Source organism: Daphnia carinata, chromosome 8, assembly GCF_022539665.2.
Source record: "Daphnia carinata strain CSIRO-1 chromosome 8, CSIRO_AGI_Dcar_HiC_V3, whole genome shotgun sequence".
NCBI classification, from domain to species: domain Eukaryota; kingdom Metazoa; phylum Arthropoda; class Branchiopoda; order Diplostraca; family Daphniidae; genus Daphnia; species Daphnia carinata.
Window position 1 is genome coordinate 2459296 of NC_081338.1, and position 19735 is coordinate 2479030.

General features: G+C 37.7%; 5 protein-coding genes across 6 annotated transcripts; 2 read left to right on the top strand and 3 right to left on the bottom strand.

The window, feature by feature from the left end:
• Window positions 1-1521: 1521 nt before the first annotated feature.
• On the bottom strand, window positions 1522-3096 carry LOC130704026 (uncharacterized). The gene is made up of 4 exons (XM_057525498.1): window positions 2955-3096; window positions 2749-2894; window positions 2392-2689; window positions 1522-2052 (listed from the first exon to the last, which is right to left on the bottom strand). The coding sequence occupies exons 2-4, from the start codon at window positions 2866-2868 to the stop codon at window positions 1532-1534; spliced, it is 939 nt and encodes a 312-aa protein (XP_057381481.1). The 5' UTR covers window positions 2869-2894; window positions 2955-3096; the 3' UTR covers window positions 1522-1531.
• Window positions 3097-3170: 74 nt separating this feature from the next.
• Window positions 3171-6063, top strand: LOC130704030 (protein cereblon-like). Its single transcript, XM_057525504.2, has 9 exons — window positions 3171-3232; window positions 3294-3366; window positions 3501-3658; window positions 3720-3919; window positions 3981-4151; window positions 4237-4660; window positions 4719-4912; window positions 4978-5610; window positions 5905-6063. Exons 2-8 carry the CDS (start codon window positions 3336-3338, stop codon window positions 5144-5146), a joined length of 1347 nt encoding a protein of 448 aa, XP_057381487.1. The 5' UTR covers window positions 3171-3232; window positions 3294-3335; the 3' UTR covers window positions 5147-5610; window positions 5905-6063.
• A 726-nt stretch (window positions 6064-6789) lies between these two features.
• Window positions 6790-10994, bottom strand: LOC130703855 (DNA mismatch repair protein Msh3-like). Of its 2 annotated transcripts, none has more exons than XM_057525304.2 (15): window positions 10748-10994; window positions 9878-10676; window positions 9511-9814; window positions 9381-9426; window positions 9172-9287; window positions 8943-9105; window positions 8623-8875; window positions 8510-8553; window positions 8260-8396; window positions 7970-8197; window positions 7631-7912; window positions 7369-7555; window positions 7186-7309; window positions 6954-7125; window positions 6790-6893 (listed from the first exon to the last, which is right to left on the bottom strand). In XM_057525304.2, the coding sequence occupies exons 1-15, from the start codon at window positions 10889-10891 to the stop codon at window positions 6845-6847; spliced, it is 3048 nt and encodes a 1015-aa protein (XP_057381287.1). In that variant the 5' UTR covers window positions 10892-10994; the 3' UTR covers window positions 6790-6844. The 2 variants fall into 2 exon arrangements, with proteins under 2 accessions (XP_057381287.1, XP_059352446.1); XM_059496463.1 differs by having other exon boundaries at window positions 6954-7128.
• A 5-nt stretch (window positions 10995-10999) lies between these two features.
• LOC130703870 (leucine-rich melanocyte differentiation-associated protein-like) lies at window positions 11000-12346 on the top strand. Its single transcript, XM_057525325.2, has 6 exons — window positions 11000-11140; window positions 11205-11438; window positions 11502-11641; window positions 11725-11854; window positions 11953-12031; window positions 12160-12346. Exons 1-6 carry the CDS (start codon window positions 11105-11107, stop codon window positions 12237-12239), a joined length of 699 nt encoding a protein of 232 aa, XP_057381308.1. The 5' UTR covers window positions 11000-11104; the 3' UTR covers window positions 12240-12346.
• Window positions 12347-12924: 578 nt separating this feature from the next.
• Window positions 12925-15488, bottom strand: LOC130704141 (rhodopsin, GQ-coupled-like). Its single transcript, XM_059496565.1, has 4 exons — window positions 15475-15488; window positions 15277-15407; window positions 14279-14788; window positions 12925-13889 (listed from the first exon to the last, which is right to left on the bottom strand). The coding sequence occupies exons 1-4, from the start codon at window positions 15486-15488 to the stop codon at window positions 12997-12999; spliced, it is 1548 nt and encodes a 515-aa protein (XP_059352548.1). The 3' UTR covers window positions 12925-12996.
• Window positions 15489-19735: the final 4247 nt, after the last annotated feature.

Consider the following 19735-nt stretch of genomic DNA (forward strand, 5'->3'; position numbering starts at 1 on the left):
GTCCTTGATGGGAGCGTTTCTACAAAAAAAATTTCACGAATTTTAATAAGCAAAAAAATTGATAGAATGCATTTCTCAAAGGTTTTGAGCTCCTCCTATCCTATTTACTCAACCAAATAGACAAAAAGAAGAAAAACGATTTCGTAAAAAAATTTTGTTTACAGAATTTGTTCAAAGATTTTTACAGAAATGGATAGCTATCAAAAGACCTTTTTATTTAATTTTAGATTTACGAATTTTTGACGTGTAGTTCTCAGTTCTCACAATAATAATTATTTAAAATTAAGAGTAGAGCTCGTACCCCCGTCAATCGGGTAGCTTTTTCGCCGATCGGTTGGATCAATTCGAATTTCGGTGCGGGGTTCTTTCGGGTTTCGAAAAGCTAATCGGATCCAAAACCCAGTTATGTTCCCGATTACAATACTTTCAGACCTACTTTTACCATAAATTTTGGTTGTTGGCCGGATTCTTTTGCATCAACAGATGGTTTCGAATAGCTCAGGGCTCTCAAAATATGCTTTAACCATCAATAATCTACTTGACCTTTCTCTAATTGTGTGTTCAAACCTTCACAATAGGCGTCCAATACTTTTGAGTGGTACGCAAGTAGACGTTGAACGGTAGCTGTTTTTAGACCAATACGTCCTATGCAAATATATTATTTAAAACAAGATGTACCGAATAATCAAATAACAAGGAAGAATTTTCGCGTGTGAGAGTTTCTTTGCCAGTATATCGATTCCCAAATACAAGCGATGTTTATCAAAATAGATGAATCAGCAAGCAGCTTACTCTAGTAATATGTAAATTCTTGTAAATGCAAGCACAACTCCCTATTAATATGATGTAATACAGCCATTTGTCAACATACTGAACTACAGGATAAAGCAAATCTTGAATATGGGCTTAGAAAACTTTCACAGAAAATTCTTAAGTATGATTTTGCTGACCCAGCTAGAGACTGGGGAAAAAAGTTATTAACACTTTCTTACCAGAATCTGGCATCACATCGATCTTGGTTAGAATACTGGGTGCATCATCCAATAGAAAAGTTTGTCCACAACCTGTTCCGTATGTTGGGATTTTTCTGGGTAATCAACTCACGTCTCCAGAAAAGCACGGGGAACAAATATTAATTCCTTGAAGATCAGAATCGTATTTTAGTAACGCGGAATCTCAAAGGTAGTTTAAGCAAACATTGGTCTATAAAACTTAATTTACTTCCATCGTTTTACTTCAACAGATGTCAGGTAGCTGAACTGAAACACATCTTTCACACAAATAATTGTTAGTTAATTTTTCAATCATTCCTTGTTGCTTGTTTAACTGTTTTTCCATCGTTGCTATTGAGCTTGATTTATTCCAACATTGATACGCAAACTACACGAAAAAGATAACACAGATTGTTTCGATGCCGTCACCTTCATGTACCTTCATTTACCTATTTTTCCGGCAAGTAGAAACGAAGCGATATAGGGCGAAAAGAATCGCACAAGAGCAATAACCGTCTTGGCAACCTGCTTGCTACTTTTTATTTGTTCATTGTTGACTGCTGCATGATTAGACTAGATGACATCAAGTTGATGCATAGTCTTTTGGCATTGACATTGTTGTTACAACTTTCTGACAGACACTGAATTATGCAAGGGAAATGAGAAATCATTTTGAAAATCGATTCGGGACGAGTATACCAGAGACGAAACAACTCGTCTAACAGTTTTGAATAATGCAATTCCTTCAAGGGCGAAAAAACCACTTTGGGGGTAATCATGCAAAGCATTACACAAGACAGTTCATGACTAGGATATGGCAAGACATGTACATGTTCACAAATGTTACCTACAAATTTTGGAAGGTTGGTAGAATTCTTTTGCATCAGTGTTGTACAGATGGTGTCGTATAGCTGAGGGCTCTCAGAACATGCTTTGACCATCCATGATTCAATTTGACCTTTCTCCAATTGTGCGTTCAATCTTTCACAGTACGCGTCCAATGCCTTTGAATGGTTCACAAGTATACGTTCAACGGTAGCTGTTTTTAGACCAATACGTCCTATGCAAATATATTATTTAAAACAAGCTGTTACGAATAACCAAATAAGAAGGAAGAATTTTCGCGTGAGTTTCTTTGCCAGTATATCGATGCCCTTATACAAGTGACGTTTATATCAAAATGGATGAATTAGCAAGCAGTTAACTCTACTAATATAGAAATTCTTGTAAATACAAGCACAACTCCCTTAATAATGTAACACAGCCATTTGCCAACATACTAAACTACAGGATAAAGCAAATCTTGAATATGGATTCAGTAAACTTTCAGAGAAAATTCTTAAGTATGATTTGCTAACCTAGCTAAAGACTGGGAAAAAAATTATAAATACTTTCTTACCAGAATCTGGCATCATAATGATCTTGGTTAGAATACTGGATGCATCATCTAATATGAAAATTTTGTCTAGAACCTGCTCCGTAAGTTGGGATTTTCCAGGGTAATCAACTTCTGTTTCCAGTATAGCATGTAGAACAAATAGTAATTCCTTGTTCGAAAGCTTATCAATTATTCTGCTTAATTTTGGCAATCCAAACCCAAAGGCATCAACAGCAGAGTTGACTGATATTCGGCTCAGCCATTTTTCTTGATACGATATTTGTGTTTTCTTAAAGCTTGAGATGTGTATAAAAGCTTGCTAGAGGAAGTAAAAAAGTTTAAAGCTGTGAGATAACGTGAGTTTCTCAAACATTTTACCAATTGAAGTTTTGCTCCGAGTGGTAAATTTTCTTTACAGTAGTTGTTTCCAATGGAGTACATCTCACGACTCAGATCCTCTACCACAAGCTCATCTGAGCTTTTTTTCAAAATGCCCATATGGAACGTTCGGTAAGGTTCAGGCTCTTGGTTTTAAAGTGGAAAATTTTGATCTTTAGTTTTCTAGCGAATTTCCAATTGCATACCTCAATAGCAAATTTAATCTCTATTTTGTTCCGTTTGTATCACGCCCGCAATTTCCCCAGTTTGTTACAAATAGGAAATTCATAGCCCTTAGTAACTACGACCGACGAAAGTGTTAGCTTTGGCTAAAAGCCTAAAACATTCAAAACAAGGACATGAGGGCATAATGAATCAAAACGCAACAACACAATCGTTCAATAGATGGCATGATAATTTGTCAACAACATATAAATACAGGCATAACCCATTGTAGGTTATTGTTACTGTCGTCGTAAAAGAGGTGATATTCCTAAATAGCTATGATTGCAACTAATACTATTACACCTTGGTTGCATTTCTAGAAGACGTGGTTTGCTCTATAAAATCTGTTCAGGATTAGTAAAATGGAACATAATCAAATTGAACTTGGTGATGGTAAAAATTCTACATTTTTATTAAAATATAATAATATTGAATAGGGCTTTGCAGCACATCACTTTGCATGGCTATTTAATACTTAAAATTTTTAAAATTACTGTACAAATTATTTCAATTTCTTGATTACATAGGGGATGATAGTAGCGGATCGTCATCATACCATGATATTTCCAATCATGAAGACCATTCTTCTGAGTTGTCTGACTATGAACAAATAGACAACATTGAAAATCTTCCATTGTCAGAAGAGGATAATACTGAAGGTGAAAACCTAGTTGGTGATCATCTTGTAAGCTAGGGAAACAAGTAATTGAAACCTGATTGCATTTTAATTTTCTTACAATTCATAGTATCTAGGAGCCATGGAAGAAGTTAGGGGAAGAACTGTCTTAGATGAAGATAGTATTGTTGAAATGCCTGTAGTAGTCCAAGATGGTTTGATATGTGTTCCAGGGCAGATCCTTCCGTTAACAATATCACATCCTCATATTATGGCAATGATGAGGCGTGTTATAGAAGGAAACCACATATTTGGGATACTGTCTTTTAGGTGAGTAAATGCAAAGTAAGTTCATAAAAAAAAAAAAAAGAATGAATTAACATGCTTCTAGGCCGTTCGAACCCCACATCAACAACGCAAAGTACAAAATAGGAGCAACAGCAGAAATCTATGAATATGGAGAACAGGCTGAAGGTTTTGATGAATCTGGTTTCGGCTTTAGAATTAAAGCTCGAATTCGTCAGCGTGTGAAAGTCATTCAAGCCCGAAGACAAATCGATGGGTTTGTTAGTATTCGTTGTATCATAATAACTAATTTATATTTGAAACAGAATCACCAAAATTTGAGACATGCTCCCTTCTTTCAGAATTATTATTGCAAAGGTACAGATTCTGCCCGAAATGGAAGTGTGTGACTCGCTGTATTGCTGCCGTTCATACAGCATAGATAAGCATCGGCTTTCTCCGGGAAATTCGTCGGATGTTTCTATTGCGTCGCTGCTATCAAAAAAACGAATCTATGAGTTGCAGTATAAAATCCCCTATTCCATCTGGCCTTCATGGGTTCATCGTTCGTATGATCTTCAATTTGTAGCACAGCGCGTGCTTTTAGAGCTGAGAACATCGATTTTTGTCGATGTCGGATCCGGGTCAATCGTCCCTCGAAATCCGATTGATCTTTCTTATTGGGTTATTCAAAATTTACCACTGGATGATGACCTCAGACTTCAACTACTGAGTATTAATAATCCTAACCAGAGGTTGCGGGCAGAACTTTCAGTCCTTCAACGAGTAATATTATAAAAATAGTCGCTCGCTTCGTTTGTTTATATAATTTTATTTCTTTCAGTGTGAATTTCTGTGTTGTCGGGAGTGCGATTATGCCGTTGCTCGCCAAACGGATGTTTTTGCCATGTCAAAAGAGGGGCCACAGGGCGTCTACGTGAATCCTTTTGGTCATGTACACGAAACTGTTACTGTTCATCGCGTCGATGGCTTATCCGTCACTACACCACCTTCAACTGAATTTAGCTGGTTCCCTGGGTAATAAAGAGTTTCCATATTTCCGGTACAATATATATCTATACCAACACAAATTATCTATTTAGTTACGCGTGGTCAATCGTCGAGTGCTCCTATTGCCACAATCACATGGGCTGGCTGTTTACTGCAAACGATCGTCACTTGCAGCCAGCAAGCTTTTGGGGTTTATGCCGAAGATCTCTTAAGCCAAGACTGAAAGCGAATGACGAAAGCGAATTTGTTGTCGTCGTGTAAATCGAAAAAGTAAAAAAAAAAGTAAAAAAAAAATTAAAAAAAAAAGTAAAAAAAAAGTAAAAAAAAAGTAAAAAAAACTCTTCGTCTCTATTGATGTCGCTGCTTCTTTAATTTTGGATACATTGAGAATTATCCACCTAATGCGCTGTTGGGCGTTTATGGAATAATTTTCTTACCATGTTGTGATCGAAAACGATCGTCATCGCATGTTTGTTTAGTGGAAAAGAATTTCGCGTTTCACATACATTTCTGGTTTTCGCTTTTTCGATACTTTCGAAAAACGTGGCAACGTTACAAGTAGAAACTAGCAGAAACTAAGACTACGTATCATGTTAGAAGATGGATGCGTCTTGCTGAAATAAACAGTTAAACAGTATAATGTCACTACAAAAAGAAATCTAGAACTATCGGAGTGTTCGAAGGTATTAAGTTCCGATTCAACGCACCAAGTTTATTATTGCTCGGTAACCGATATTTATGTCTTTAATTGCTGTTTTTTTTATTATTTTTATTAGCATCTAAGTCTATCTTGGTCCGTATTAATACCTGATCTTTACATGGCATGGAACAGCTAATACAGTCAAATTCCTTATATCATAGGTAGAATTATTAGAATTCCCGAAATATAGATTTTTTTTTTGTGTTACAAAAATGACCTAGTTCTATAACTGTTGGTAGAAGTTTCAGTATGCATGGAAAGCTATTATTGGGATTAACAGTTTATTGAAAAATAATATTGATCACTATATATTGAACAGGATCGAGGCAAGCAGATGGCTCACGAGCACACTAATAATGGAATGGATTAGAGCACTGGGCATCATACTTGTTCAGTTGAAGACACCATGGTTAATTACTATTAGCTATTCAGTGTTTGTTACTTCGTATATTGATGACTCTAGAGAAATTACTTGAGACCATTATGTAATGCTGTAGCTTTTCTAATTTGTTTTTTTATTACATTGCCATCAATCATGTTTACCTTGAATAATGTAAATCAGGATACATATTTCCATGCTAATAACTTGACTACCTTTTTTTTCACTGATGCTTTAAGTTACACATGATTTTTTTTTACATACTGTATATACAAGATATGCTGACAAAATTGAATGTATGTCTGGAAAGTTTAGTATCATGTCAGCAGTTAGAAGCTGGTTGAGGTACGAGACAAGTGCCATGTGTGTGCCATAACAGTGTATTGGATTTTCGCGCGAAAATCAAACCGTTGGATTTTCAAAACAAATCCAAATCTAAATTATCACTATAAAATGTTTAAAATCCAAATCCGCAAATGATTTGGGTTTAATTTGGATTTGATTTGCGGGCCAAAATCCAACACATTGCATGATTCGGTATCTGACTGAAGTTTTTAACAGCAATTTCAATGCCAAGACTATGCATCCACTTGATGTCATCTAGTCTAATCACGTTAACAGTCAACGACGAACAAATAAATAGTAGCAACCAGGCTGCCAGGACGGTTACTGCCTTTGTGCGATATTTTTTCGCGTTATATCGTTTCCTGTCTGCATGCCGAAAGAAAAGGTAAATCAAGAAACATGAAGGTGACGGCATCGAAACAATCTGTGTTATTATTTCGTGTAGTTCGCGTATCAATGTTGGAATAATTCAAGTTCAATAGCAACGATGGGAAAACAGAGTTAAACAAGCACAAAAGAATGGTTGAAAAATTCACTAACAATTATTTATCTGAAAGATTTGTTTCAGCTCAGCTACCTGACATCTATTGAATAAAACGATGGAAGTAAATTAACCTTTATGGACATATGTTTGCATAAACTACCTTTGAGATTCCGCGTTACTAAAAAACGATTCTGATTTCAATTTAGCCCTAGCTGTAATGCTCGACTGAAGACCGGCAAGACGAGCAACATTTAAACCAAAACTTTTAGGGCAGGTCCCGAGAGTCAAGGTATACAAGAAGACCAGTTCTTCGCCATCACCGTCATCCTTTTCTACTTAGATATTGTTATCATGGATTATCATTTCAGTAAATCATATTTTCACTAATTTACCGTTACCTGCAACCGCATCTTCCAGCAAATACCCCATATGATAATTGGCCACATTGGTTGGAATGTCTTTTTGTAACTGGACAACTGCTGGGTAGTGTGTTACAAAAAGCGTAAGACATTTTACCTGTAAAATAATTCGCATTTAAAAATGCATTGAAATTTAATCAATGGAAAGATTAGTACTTCTTCCACCAAATATTTGAGAGTTGCGAACGCTATGGCACTGCCATCGTGGGTACCTGTTCCACGACCCAATTCATCGATGATAACCAACGAGCGTGGTGTGCAACTATGAAGAATGGCAGACGTTTCCATCATTTCCATAAAAAACGTGCTTCTGCCTGCATATATTTCGTCATGCAGCCCCATTCTAGGTTATCAAAAATGATAAGAGAAGCGGAGCGGTAAAAAATTTGCAACATAGAAATTTAAAATGCCATTTTACCGGATAAAAATAGATTTGAATATACTGAGAGTTGCCTGTGTTGCTGGAACAAAGGAACCAACTTGAGCCAGTACGACTATGATACCCACTTGTAGGAGCAGGCAGGATTTTCCCCCCATATTTGGTCCGGTGATGATCATGCAACGGACGCCTTCACTGTGCAGTTTTGTGTCATTTGCAACATACTCAGCACTTGATGAAGTTTGCTGCATAAAGCGACCAAGAATTGCGTGGCGGCCTTCTGAAATATCAAGTACCCCGGCTTCTTCCACGAACGTTGGTCTACAGTAAACTTTGAAGTTAAAATTAGACAAACAATGATTTCAATTAACATCCAACCTAGTATAATTCTCTGATTTGGCCACTTCAGCAAGAGCTATCAAGCAATCAACTGTTGCAATAGCTGTGTTAGCTTTTTTGAAAATTGTGTGAGACGTGTTGGCCACTTGACGTTGAAATCGAAGCCACGCCTCGTCCGCAGCAATTTTTAACAACTCTCTGAGGCAGCATAGCTCTCCGAAAAGCTGCTGGACTTCAGGACTGCGAAATCGGCAACATTGTTTCGTCCTATTATAATAAATACGATATATCTAATAGAAATATGCTCATGTACTTCGTTTACTACTTACGCGCTAATTTTTATCCATGTTGCAGGAACTGCTCGAATCAAAGAATTTTTCACTTCAATTAAATATTCATCCCCAGATACGGCTACATAATTCATTGCCAATAAACCGATCGTTTTGCAAATGGACGGTTTCAATGCCTGAATGATACCAATGCGATTATCAAAATGACGGAAAAAATTAAGTTATTATATTTCCCGAATGTCTTTGGAACAAAGTGATAAGTAACTATGTATTACGTGATGTAACTTACATGAAGTTGGCTTTCAGTTTGATCAATCTTCTCCATCAGTACAGCTGAAAAAAGATAATAAGTTCAATTAATAAGCACGCGATACACAGACAAAGAGCATAATAATAAATTACCCACTTGCGGATAGTCATCGGTACGATGGAATAATCGCGTTTTTTCCTTTGAAGTTACAGCGGTTTCATTTAATTGTTCGGTATAATGATGTACTGTTGCAAGTGAAGTTATAGCCGTCTCTAACAAGAGTTTCACTAACGAAGGTGAAATTTCCTGGTAATGGAATTGGAGTTGGGTGCACATAATCTTGATTTGCTCCCAAGATTTGCATAGGGCAAAGAACTCTTCCGGCTTTGACCTTGTGTGAAGAACCTATTCCACATTATTCGTGCATCTTTTAAATTTTGGTAATTACTCTGAAGCAAATAATTGACTGTACTGCAGATAGTTGCTTTTCCAAATCTGGAAGAGTTTTAAGCAACTTTTTGAACGGTGCTATCTCGGGGTCGTCACAATGCGTAACAAGCCATTCTACTGCTTCTAGTCTTGATTCAATGGAAGCACGCTTAACCAGAGGACGTAAAAGCCATGACCGTAACAGCCTAAAATACTTGAGGTAATTGATTCCAAATTGCAAGAAAAAATGGAGAATGCTGCTTTAATCGCACCTGGCCCCAAATTTTGTCCTAGTTCGATTAATAACATGAAACACTGAACCCAAAAGTCGGGGACCAGCTTCGTTGGTCAGGGGAACCAGATTTAAATTTCGTACACAATTTCCATCCTAAAAATAAAAATAATGTATTTTTAGACTTAAATACTGACTGCAATTTCTTACTTGTAGATGGAATGCAAATTAAATCAAGGGGAGACTTACCATTTGTAAAACATCGTTTCGAAAAGCTTCGTAGGGCCTCACGTTCCTATTAAATACATCAAATGTATCGGATGGTTAGTTACACCAACAATTACCAGAGGCAATAAACGGTTGCTATTCCTTCACTTACTTAATGGCGGTTATTAACTGCTCCAACTTGAATTCTTTCAAGTGTTTGTAAGCCATTGCAAGGCAGCACACAATGACAGGGGGGAGCTCTTTCAATTTGTCCATCATTTCCGCATCATTGCAATAAACTTTTAAAAGCAGTTCTGAGGCGCATGTCCAATCAACCCGTGCCGTAAATTCTGTTCGAATGCAGTCTCCGCAAGACAATTTGTGAGCGGAAAACTGACGAATCAAGTTAAGCGTTTGATCAGATACACCTCGGTCGGGCAACACTATCTCAGATGGCTGGAGATGCGTCAACGTACCTAAAAACAAAGTGAGTAAAATAAAGCGTCACACTTTAAAAAACAACAAAATAACAAGTGTACTTTCCAAGCCACTTCGAACACAATCGTCTTGATAATGATCGTAAACGACTGTACTATCCTGGGTGAAAAACGCTAAAATTCCCATTTGAGCTACTGTTCCATCTATTTTGCCATACGCTTCAGCCAGGAAAACCATACAGAGCGGAATGTTTACATTCAGAGTGTCAACGACACCCTCACAATCATCGTCACTGATGAACGTGGCTTTAGTATAGATCATATCCAATTTTCTTGTGAATGGTGCATGCTTTGAATCGCCAATCGCCTTCAACGCGGCGGTTTCTTTCTGACGCACGATTCCGACTTTGCATCCATGAGCGACTAATTTCTTGACATGTACATATAGTCGATGGAGAGGGAAACTACAGCTAAGAAAATTGTTTTTCTTGTAAGCAACCATGTTCAAGATTGTTCCAGCCATTGCAGCATCCTCTCCAAACATTTGATATTTGTAGCCACATTCCACCACAAGCAGAAGTTCAGGGTGCTCCTGCTTTAGAGCAACAATTTGTTGTTCCAGAGGAGTCAATTTCAGATTGCATTTGTCATGATTTGACGAGCTTGTGCTGACGGTTGCTAGCATACTATGATGGTTGGTTCGTACAGGGGCTGTTAGCTGTGAAGATGAGGTTTCTATTTCTATTTTCCCATGTGTCTCTTCATCTGAGTTAATGTCCTCTGAATGAACAAATTTTTTTAGTTTTAGTATACCACTAGAAGGTCCACTTAGATTGCTTCTTTCTGCAATTGCATCACACAGTTCATTCTGTAAGATGCTAATACCAAATGGAATATCAACCTATATCAATAGGAAGTATAATTTTGGTTATGAACGTACGTACATAATAGCCTTTTCAACAAAATGTAAACCTTCGTGGACTTTAAAAGTTTTCCAGTATTTTCCTCCGTCACCACATTATTCATCAAATCCCTCCTGGGAGTGGCGACGTGGAAAAACTTTGATATTTTCACTTGTTGATTCTTTACGGTAGACTTAGCCCTTTGTCGCTTCATTTCCTACCTTTCACCTAATTTTGTTTAAAACCTATAAAGACCAAGCAAAATGCACGTAAAGTGGACTACAGAAAAATTAATCGACAATCGTGTTCGAAGTTCTTCATTTCGTCTGTTGCTGAGACGTCCAGAAAAGTCGTCTGCTTATTTCAAAGGTCATTTCTAGATGCAACAGTCCAAGGTCAGCCTTAGCCACGAACGGAGCAAATAAAAATGGAAGGTATATTTTACACTCTGACAGAAACCGAGGTATTAGTAAGAAAATTTCACTAGAATGACTTTTGAGTTTAAAAACGTGATTTGTGTTCTCAAGTTGAAATGCTCTGGTCAAAAATTGAGAAAGTTACCAACAGCCACAGACCATGAAGGACTAAATGTTGGTCAAATAAAATACATGGATCTGAGCTATAACAAAATTTCAACACTGGATGGCTTAGAATCATTTACTTCCTTAGAAACATTGATTCTTGATTGCAACCGTATCGGTGATGACGTTGAATTTCCATGTTGTAAATCTCTGACTACAATTTCATTAAATAAAAATCAAGTAATTTTATTTATGAATAACTTTCATATATAAAGAGTAAAAGATTTGATGAGTGATAAGTAGATCTCCGATTTGGATCGTTTGCTTGGAAACCTCAAAAGATATACTCCAAGACTTCGTTTCCTGAGTCTACTTGGAAACTGTGCTTGCCCACATCAATTAATGGGTTTAGACTATGATGATAATGATTACCATCGTTACAGGTAAATATTTTATTTACACACATTTTTATCAATTTCAGTACAGTAATACATCAACTAACTAACTATAAACATTTTCTTACTAGGTGTTATGTCATATACTGCTTGCCAAGTTTAAAGTTTTTAGACTCCACTCCTGTTACCAGAGCTGAAAGGGAAGAAGCAAACTTAAGGGGAAAATACTTCAAAACCGTAAAACCCTTGTCATTAAAAACAGTAAGTAATTACCTATTTAGGCAATGAAGTCATGTTGAGAAACTTTCCTCACCATTGAACGTTTGTTACATTTGTACTTTTTTTTATTGCTTTCGTAGCAAGCCAAACCTATCAGGCAAGACAGAAAAGACTTTGTACCCCTGCCACCTGCAAAGTTAAACATAGCTCTACACAAAGGTAATAATCTTTTTTTAGTGATAATAGATCTTTTTTGAAGCAAAATAACTTTTGAAATAGCAAATGATTTCCCAAAATAAACTAATTGATTTCATCTTGTATGCCTGGCGGTAAATAAACGCTTTTAGGTATTTATGGCGCTTGCAGGTACCGTTACACAGGGAAAAACTCTGAAGGCAATCGTTTTATCCGTAATCATGACCTCTAAACGCACAAAAGTAATTATAAGATTTGATATTGTTGTTTTCTTTTCCGGAATTTTAATGAAAGTGTTTTAAACTCTGACGATAATGCAACAATACACAGTTCTACCTAGTAGAAGGCTTGATGATGGTAGTTTTCGACCAGTATTTAGCTGCTAAGCTTTGGTGTCCTACAATACAAACGTTATCTGTACATTAGCCAAAAATAATAGTAAAAGAAGGAAAATTATCCATATTTCTGTGAGTCTTTTGAATCCCGATGTAACTGGAATTCCGGGTGTGTGTAACTAGAATATGGAGTGTATTTTTGTATGATGATATATACATATATATATATACATATATATTTATGTTATTAGCTATTCAGCAGTTGTCGATAAATGGCAGCAAATGACAGTTTCAGCAAACTAGTAGTATATTTCAGTCTATTATGCACTTAAAGTAAAGTCAAACACGTATTAGGGCCACATCCATAAAAAAAAACCGTTAATATTTTTAACGGCCAAAAGTAATAGTCCGTAGGTCACGAGTGCAAAAAGTAAACAGTTGCGCATAGCTTTCGTTTAAAACTACACGATGTGTAAAATTAAACAACATACTAGGGAATACATACGCATGGCGTGCTATATTCACCAAGACGGTATCGATTCTACATTTTGTCTCAGCACATATAGACATTATCGGCAAACTGTAAATGTACAATAGAATGAATTTCTAAATTCCTTCTCATGCACGTTACGCTTTTCTTTGCCGTAGCACGCGTTAGAGCTGTGTGGACATTGAAGATGATGTAGCACAAACGAGATGGTGATTCGTTGTCGAATGGATGTGAACCAAACTTGTAGGAACCCCATTTTGAGACGTACAACTTGTCTCATCTGTGCCTGACAAAAGACGGCGGAGTCGTCCAAAATGCCAATCTTGATTGCAATCGATCATATCAGTGATAATATCTGCCGATTCTAACACTTCAATGTTGGAAGAACGGTTTTCTTCGCTGGATAACTCACTGGTAATGTTATTTTTATTGTCCTTTCCGTTGATGCTATAGTCCCCTCTAACTGCGTCGCTCGACAATCCGACCTGTAGGCCTCTTGTTGTTCGACGAGAAGAAGAAAGTGGACCAGCAATCCGGCCGTGATGCAAGTTACTATGGTAAAATTGCTGCCTGGTGGCTCTGGCCGATCCGCTCATCTTCCACTCAGGGATATCTGAATTGAAAGAGGCGCCTCGTCGGCCAGCAGATTGGAGGAAACAGTTGTAGATTCGGTAAATGATTTCTTGGCGGATTTTGGGATGGTTTAGCGAATAAATAAACGGATCAACGCAGGCGGCCGTCTTAGCAAACAGGGCGGGCAACATTGAACTGAAGGGAGTCAAGAGGTGACTCTGACCTGAGATTCCTAACAAAGCAATGAGAGAATACGGAGTCCAAGCTATAATCCAGCTGATGACCAAACCGGCAACAATTTTGGCGATTGCTACTTCGACATTCGGTTGGTTGATACCTGTTACATAAATGACACAGAAAAAAGGTAACTGAATGCACTTCCACAAATTCGATAGAAAAAAAAACAGGTGTGTGGAACATAAAATGGATATACCAACCGTGCAGATTTTACGCCAAACTTTATCAAATAATTTTCTAGAAGGCACTACAGTCGAGAAGTAAAAGTACATAAACATATAACGCCTCTTTTTGTTTCAATAAACTGTGTATGTATACAAGTTTCTTACCTCGTTAGACACAAGTCTTGGTATTTTACTAATCACTAATTCCCTGTTATGTGCGTACTTTCATTTGATTGTTATTTCGAACGCGCTCGACCGTGCAATACAGGTCTAAAATTACTAATAGTAAACCTCTTGACTTGACAGCAAATGAAACTCAAATCGCATTCCATGTCGTGCAAACGAATCATATTTCGAGTGAGTCAAAGCCCCTAGTGTTCTCAAGGCATCGTGCGGTCTCCTTGACAACCGAATGTGGTCTTCAATCACGAATTAGAGCTTAGCTCAGGAAAGCATAGCCATTCCTAATTACTGTGAGTACCTCCAAGTTGATTAGCGATTTTTTTCTCGCGAACTATGGCGGTGGTGGAGTTAGTAATGGGCGAAAGTGACTGCCGATGTCGCTGCTTTTCAACGCCAAGATCAGACGCTCCGCGTGTAACATTTTGACGGACGTGGTAGACGGCACGGATGATTGCCGCATAGCAGAAAATGATGGCCGTCAATGGACACACCCAGGCGGCGATAAAGAAAATCAGGATGAAAACACGGGTTCCAGTGTCGTCTGACAGATAATCAAAGCTACAGCTGGTCAAGTAGCCTTCCGGGACGTACTTTCCGGCTCCCAAAAACGGCAACGATGCGAACGTGGCCGAATAAAACCATATAAGTCCGATGGTTACGTACGACCACGAACGAGTTGGTTTCTTGCCGAGCTCTAATGGTCGGCTGATGACAAGATAGCGATCGACCGCTACGGCAGCCAACGTCAATATGGTCGAAGTCCCGGAAAAACCGCTTAGGAAGCCATAAGCTTTACAACCTGAAAATATGCAAAAATTATTACTGTTTTTTTTATAGCAGAAAAAAAAATAAACAAAATAGGGAAGGCCATTGCGCCCTTTATCTATCGTGAGAAAGCGCCATTCTATTCCTGACTTATAAAGTTTCTTTTACTGAATACGAGGAACATAATTTTATTAACTGAATATGGCGGGACGATCTCGTCTTCCAACGAATATTTAAAAAATAAAAGCCACAAAAGCGTTTCTATGGAAAAGGCAAGGATAAGAGCCATATTCGTGTACCTCAACTTCCATTTGCTTTCTCGTTATGTCCACACGTGTATCGGCTTAGGATTCTATCGGTTAAACTATAAACAGAAACCTATAGCATTACACGAAATAAAAAAAGCTCCAGTTGTAAACTACTAAAGAATTCGTCGGCGTATAACTAAAAATGAAGAAGCTTTTATTTCAACAGGCTGTGCATTCGTATTGTTCTACGCATGTGCTAGAAACCAAATCTTACCAAAGCCTCCGATTGCCGGACCTTGAAGAAAGCTGTTGTAAATGAAGATTGGTATCATGGAGATGATGATTAGATCACTGAAAGCTAGATTAACTAGCAGAATGTTGGCTGGAGTAAGCAACTTCCTGGAACTGAAATAAACAAAACAAAACAATTGTTGGTTTAAGCAACATAACGAACATCATTTTTGGGGTATACCGTTCGCTAAACATGATATGCCAATCGACAGATTTTGTTATTAGCGTTGCTATAACGAAGTTAGCGATTAATGTTGCTGTGTAGTATTGTTATGTTTTTAGCTTTTGCCCGGTAGCAACTAGCGGCACGGTTTAAACGAAAAGAACCCACTAAAAGCGGAATTCATCATGATAACAGCATATTACTTGTACACGCAATTATACTGCTCTGATTTGATTTAGTCAACGTTGTTACGTTGATTCAAAAGCGAGAATGGTTCTAAAATTGTATCGCGATGCATATAAATGACTGCAGTCGTGATTAGCAATTGTTGTGTTGCAAAATCAGTGAGCTATTTTTGAGTTATAGGTATCTATAAGGTATTTATAGTATATAGGGTATTTAAGGTATCTACCTCCTTTTGTTTGGACGTAGGTACGCGATTAAGAACATCTCAAGAGTCTCTTGGAGCCTGGGGTTAGCAGCTTCTTTGGAACTCGTATTTGAATCGTCTAACATTTCCCGTGATTGCATACGTTCGTATCAGCAAACAAGCTTAATCCCCTGTCTTTCTCTACATCCCTAGTGGAAATGTTCATAGCATCCATTTAATAGAAAAATGAACGAAACTGAAACGACAGGGGAACGAAATATTTGTTTGTAAACAGTGGATGTAGATTTGCTAGCTGTGCGTCAGCGAACGGATCGTACAAAACTGGATGAATGGAAAAACTGTAAACAAATATGAAGTCGATAGAGTCGTCGAATAGCAAGGAACGCGTGAACGACAATTAACGTCCCCAACAGAGGACACAAAAGAAGTGGAGGCAACAATAGGAAGGCGAATAAAGGTGAGAAGAGAAGAATAAATATCCGAAAACGAGAGTTTACCCGTTAAACCGGTGTTTGTGAATATTCTTCTATTTGGCGCCGTAAAACATGAAGCAACTCTTGTTTGTCGAGTGCCTCCGCATGTTAAACGAAATTCAAATCAATCCGTGTGCTACGCGAAGCATGGAGGTATCTCACATGATGTGTTCTGAGCGGGTTGGGCAGTGGATCACGAGATTAAATTACGTCGTGATATGAATGCTTTTAATCGATGCGATGTAATAACATTTAAGAAGCTTAAAACTGGTGAGACAACTGCATTTTTTTTTCTCGTTCAGTGTACTTGGGATCATTCGAACGGTGTAAATTAGACTGCAGTTTTGTGTTAGCATTTTTGGTCAAATATGCGAGAAGGCGAGACGTCCTAAATAATAAGAGGACGTATCAGGTATACCTAATTCTCTAATGGGAACCCAAACTTGGATGGGCTGCTCATTGTTTTCATAAACCTAAACGACGCGTAATCCATATAGCGTACTAATCATCCACGGTTCTTGTTTCTCCATATCCCTATTGTTCATCCTGGCGTCGATCGATCTCCCATTCGCAATCATCGGAAAATTTAACAGTGGAAAATAGTCCATGACTTTGAAGTAAGATACTGGTCTCTGCATGTGAGACTCTACGAGATTCTTTATGCATTCACGAGTCCTTCGACTGGATTCTGAGAGGAAGACGTCGTAAACGTGAATCAATAAGACTCGAGGAAAAGCCAGCGAGACGAAATTAGCCGAGGAAAGAAATCAATATCACTCGTAGAAAAATAATCGCAAAAAAATCCATCAAATCTTGCGGATGTGAATGATTGTAATTATCAACAATCATCAAAAAATGTTGCGTACCAACCCGCATTGCACAAGTTGTAATACCTTTCTTCCTTCCGGCTTTATTGTCACGAACCAATCATACGCCTTTGTCTATATAGATAACCGCACAAAAGAACAGCCTAGTATTGAAATAATACAGATACACATTTTGAAATATGCTGTATCGATTCTTTTGTTTCAAAGAAACTGCAGCGGAAATAATCACAGTACATTGTTGAACTGTAAAGCTTCAACTACAAAGAAAAAGACTGGACGGGTTGATGGAAACATTTGTCATAACATGAGAAACCTGCCGAGCTACTTGGCTCTTATTTTTCACATTCATATTGATACTTTTCTATTAGCCCCATATCAAGCCCCTCAAAAACACAAATGTTTTATTTGGTTGTTATGGATGTACATATTCCCACAGGCGCCATCAGACATATTCATATATACTTAAAACGCAACACACAGGATGAATCAAATCGAATCTTATTAGCAGATGTTTGATAAGCAATTACCTTAAGAGTATGTAGACGATGACAATGTTGCTGACGAGCCCAATGACAAAGATAACAGCAAAAAAAATAGCGAGCATAAAATGAGCTGCTGGTCTGGCCGGTTTGAATTGCAACCAATGGCAGTTAATATCCATCAGATCACTGTCATCAAAGAAGCCGTTCGACTTCCATGCTTCGACAGGATAAAGAACAACAAATTGTTTGCGAAGCAGTTCGCAAGCCAAAGTTCCATCTAGCGTTTCACGATTTATTACGTCCGTTTGGTTCAACATGTTGGCCCACTGTTTTTAAATCTGAGTTTGTCCTCCGATCAGAATGTCAACACATAGTTGAAAGAGAAAGAATATGTCACTTGATGCTATGAGAATGGGCCAATCAATGGTGAGAAAAGGAATGAAACAACAGAAAGCAGAACGTATCGAGCCACTGTTACCGAAGTCTATTGTCACACTGAGGTCAATTGAATGGCAGGCAACCCTCTTAATGTGGCCAAGTGTCTTAAGAAAACATAGATCTAGCTGCATTGATAATGGGTGTTCGTGGGAGTCAGGGTGACGAGCTGATGTCTGTTGAATGTACCGCACGCGCTTTCGATCGACGCATCTTTATCACGCCCATCGTTTTCCAGTTGCCTAGGGTTGCCACTTTTACGTCTTACTTTTTTCATCCCGTTTTTTATTTTTGCCTTTTCAAGCCCTTTTTCATATCGATTCGACAAAGAAGCAAAATATCGTGCAAGGATTCCTTCTTTTTTTTTTTAATCATACACCGACCTGCACGGAGGAAAATGGAAATATATGCTTTGTAGTCGAAGGATCTTCAGAGATAACTAATAAAAAACGTACCACGATGTAGGCTACCATGCTATTCTTTTGTCCGGTTGTCGAACATCCCAAGATCGCGTAGCGCATTAAAAACAAAATTTTTACGTTGAAAGGATTAAAGGCAACGGGCAATACGTAAACAAATATAACGACTGTACAAAACATCGAAAAAATATTAACATTGGCACACTCGTTTGCTGATTTTTTTTTAATTAATCAGAAATCTAAAATATTTCGAGGAATTTATTAATCAGCGATAAAACCATTAGGTGGTTGCCAGACCCATTTTCCTTAGTTTCCGCAAAAGCCTAATCAGCAAATAGCGGATACACAATGTCGAGAAATCCAAGAAATATTTCGCAAACTGAGATTCCCTTTGTTAGTTTTGTTAACCAAAAGACATGAAAAGGCTTCTTTCTTAAGGGAATATAGGAAGGATCAGCAGACATGGAAGGAATCTAATTGCAGAAATAATTCTGTTAATCAAGTGATCAGTTACGTGTACAGACGGAGTATTATGGGGACGTAAGAGTCCTTATATGCTCGTTAGTAATAAGATTCCATCATGCTATACGAGATCTAGCTACATGAACGGCATTCCGTTATTTATTTTTTTTTAAAAAATCTTACAAACAATTTGTAAGTGAATTTTCATTTCAAATGTGTTAGGGCGATATTTTGTGAACAAATTCCCGCAACAGGAGATGTTGCAATTCGAGTACGTTAATATTTGTGTATCCCAAACGTCCTCTTGTATCGTTTTCTTGTAAATATCGAGAATGCTGAAAATTTCGCTTAGCATCTTAACTTTCAATTAGTCGTGTGACTTAATGAATGCGGGGTAAGGCGAATCAGTTCCGTGGGACCTGTCAGGATAACTAAATACCGTCATAATATCAGCATCTCGGCAGTTCTGCTGGTATTCCCAGCTGACGTCAGCTATATTTGAATCATTCAGACAGACTCTAGAAGTGTCGCTATACTATTCATGTGCACATTAATCCTTAATTACCGTAGATTAAGTGCCTAAACACTGTTGATAACGTCGTATAAATCAATTTCCGTGAAAACATGTTTTTCAACTAAATTCTGAAAACAATTACCAGTTGTCTTACATAAGCATTAAAGAAAATTTAACAGCAGACATGGCGAATTGGTTATGTTTAAAAAAATGTTCCGACAATAAAAAAAAAATCGACAATGATTTGGACAATGTCTAGTAAGCCCACGATTTGCA

What these genes read in the sequence shown, in the direction of transcription:
- LOC130704026 (XM_057525498.1), bottom strand. Translation starts at nt 2,868, where the DNA reads ATGGGCATTTTGAAAAAAAGCTCAGATGAGCTTGTGGTAGAGGATCTG. An exon ending in TCGGAGCAAAACTTCAATTG is followed by an intron (nt 2,690 to 2,748) that starts GTAAAATGTTTG and finishes TACTTCCTCTAG; the next exon opens with CAAGCTTTTATACACATCTC. An exon ending in CATTATGATGCCAGATTCTG is followed by an intron (nt 2,053 to 2,391) that starts GTAAGAAAGTAT and finishes ATATTTGCATAG; the next exon opens with GACGTATTGGTCTAAAAACA.
- LOC130704030 (XM_057525504.2), top strand. Translation starts at nt 3,336, where the DNA reads ATGGAACATAATCAAATTGAACTTGGTGATG. An exon ending in ACCTAGTTGGTGATCATCTT is followed by an intron (nt 3,659 to 3,719) that starts GTAAGCTAGGGA and finishes TACAATTCATAG; the next exon opens with TATCTAGGAGCCATGGAAGA. An exon ending in TTTGGGATACTGTCTTTTAG is followed by an intron (nt 3,920 to 3,980) that starts GTGAGTAAATGC and finishes ACATGCTTCTAG; the next exon opens with GCCGTTCGAACCCCACATCA.
- LOC130703855 (XM_059496463.1), bottom strand. Translation starts at nt 10,891, where the DNA reads ATGAAGCGACAAAGGGCTAAGTCTACCGTAAAGAATCAACAAGTGAAA. An exon ending in CAGTTAATAACCGCCATTAA is followed by an intron (nt 9,427 to 9,510) that starts GTAAGTGAAGGA and finishes TGTATTTAATAG; the next exon opens with GAACGTGAGGCCCTACGAAG. An exon ending in AAATCAGAGAATTATACTAG is followed by an intron (nt 7,913 to 7,969) that starts GTTGGATGTTAA and finishes AGTTTACTGTAG; the next exon opens with ACCAACGTTCGTGGAAGAAG.
- LOC130703870 (XM_057525325.2), top strand. Translation starts at nt 11,105, where the DNA reads ATGGAAGGTATATTTTACACTCTGACAGAAACCGAG. An exon ending in ACACTCTGACAGAAACCGAG is followed by an intron (nt 11,141 to 11,204) that starts GTATTAGTAAGA and finishes TGTGTTCTCAAG; the next exon opens with TTGAAATGCTCTGGTCAAAA. An exon ending in AACCCTTGTCATTAAAAACA is followed by an intron (nt 11,855 to 11,952) that starts GTAAGTAATTAC and finishes TTGCTTTCGTAG; the next exon opens with CAAGCCAAACCTATCAGGCA.
- LOC130704141 (XM_059496565.1), bottom strand. An exon ending in TCCGGCAATCGGAGGCTTTG is followed by an intron (nt 14,789 to 15,276) that starts GTAAGATTTGGT and finishes GCATATTTTCAG; the next exon opens with GTTGTAAAGCTTATGGCTTC. An exon ending in TCAACTTGGAGGTACTCACA is followed by an intron (nt 13,890 to 14,278) that starts GTAATTAGGAAT and finishes TCTCGACTGTAG; the next exon opens with TGCCTTCTAGAAAATTATTT.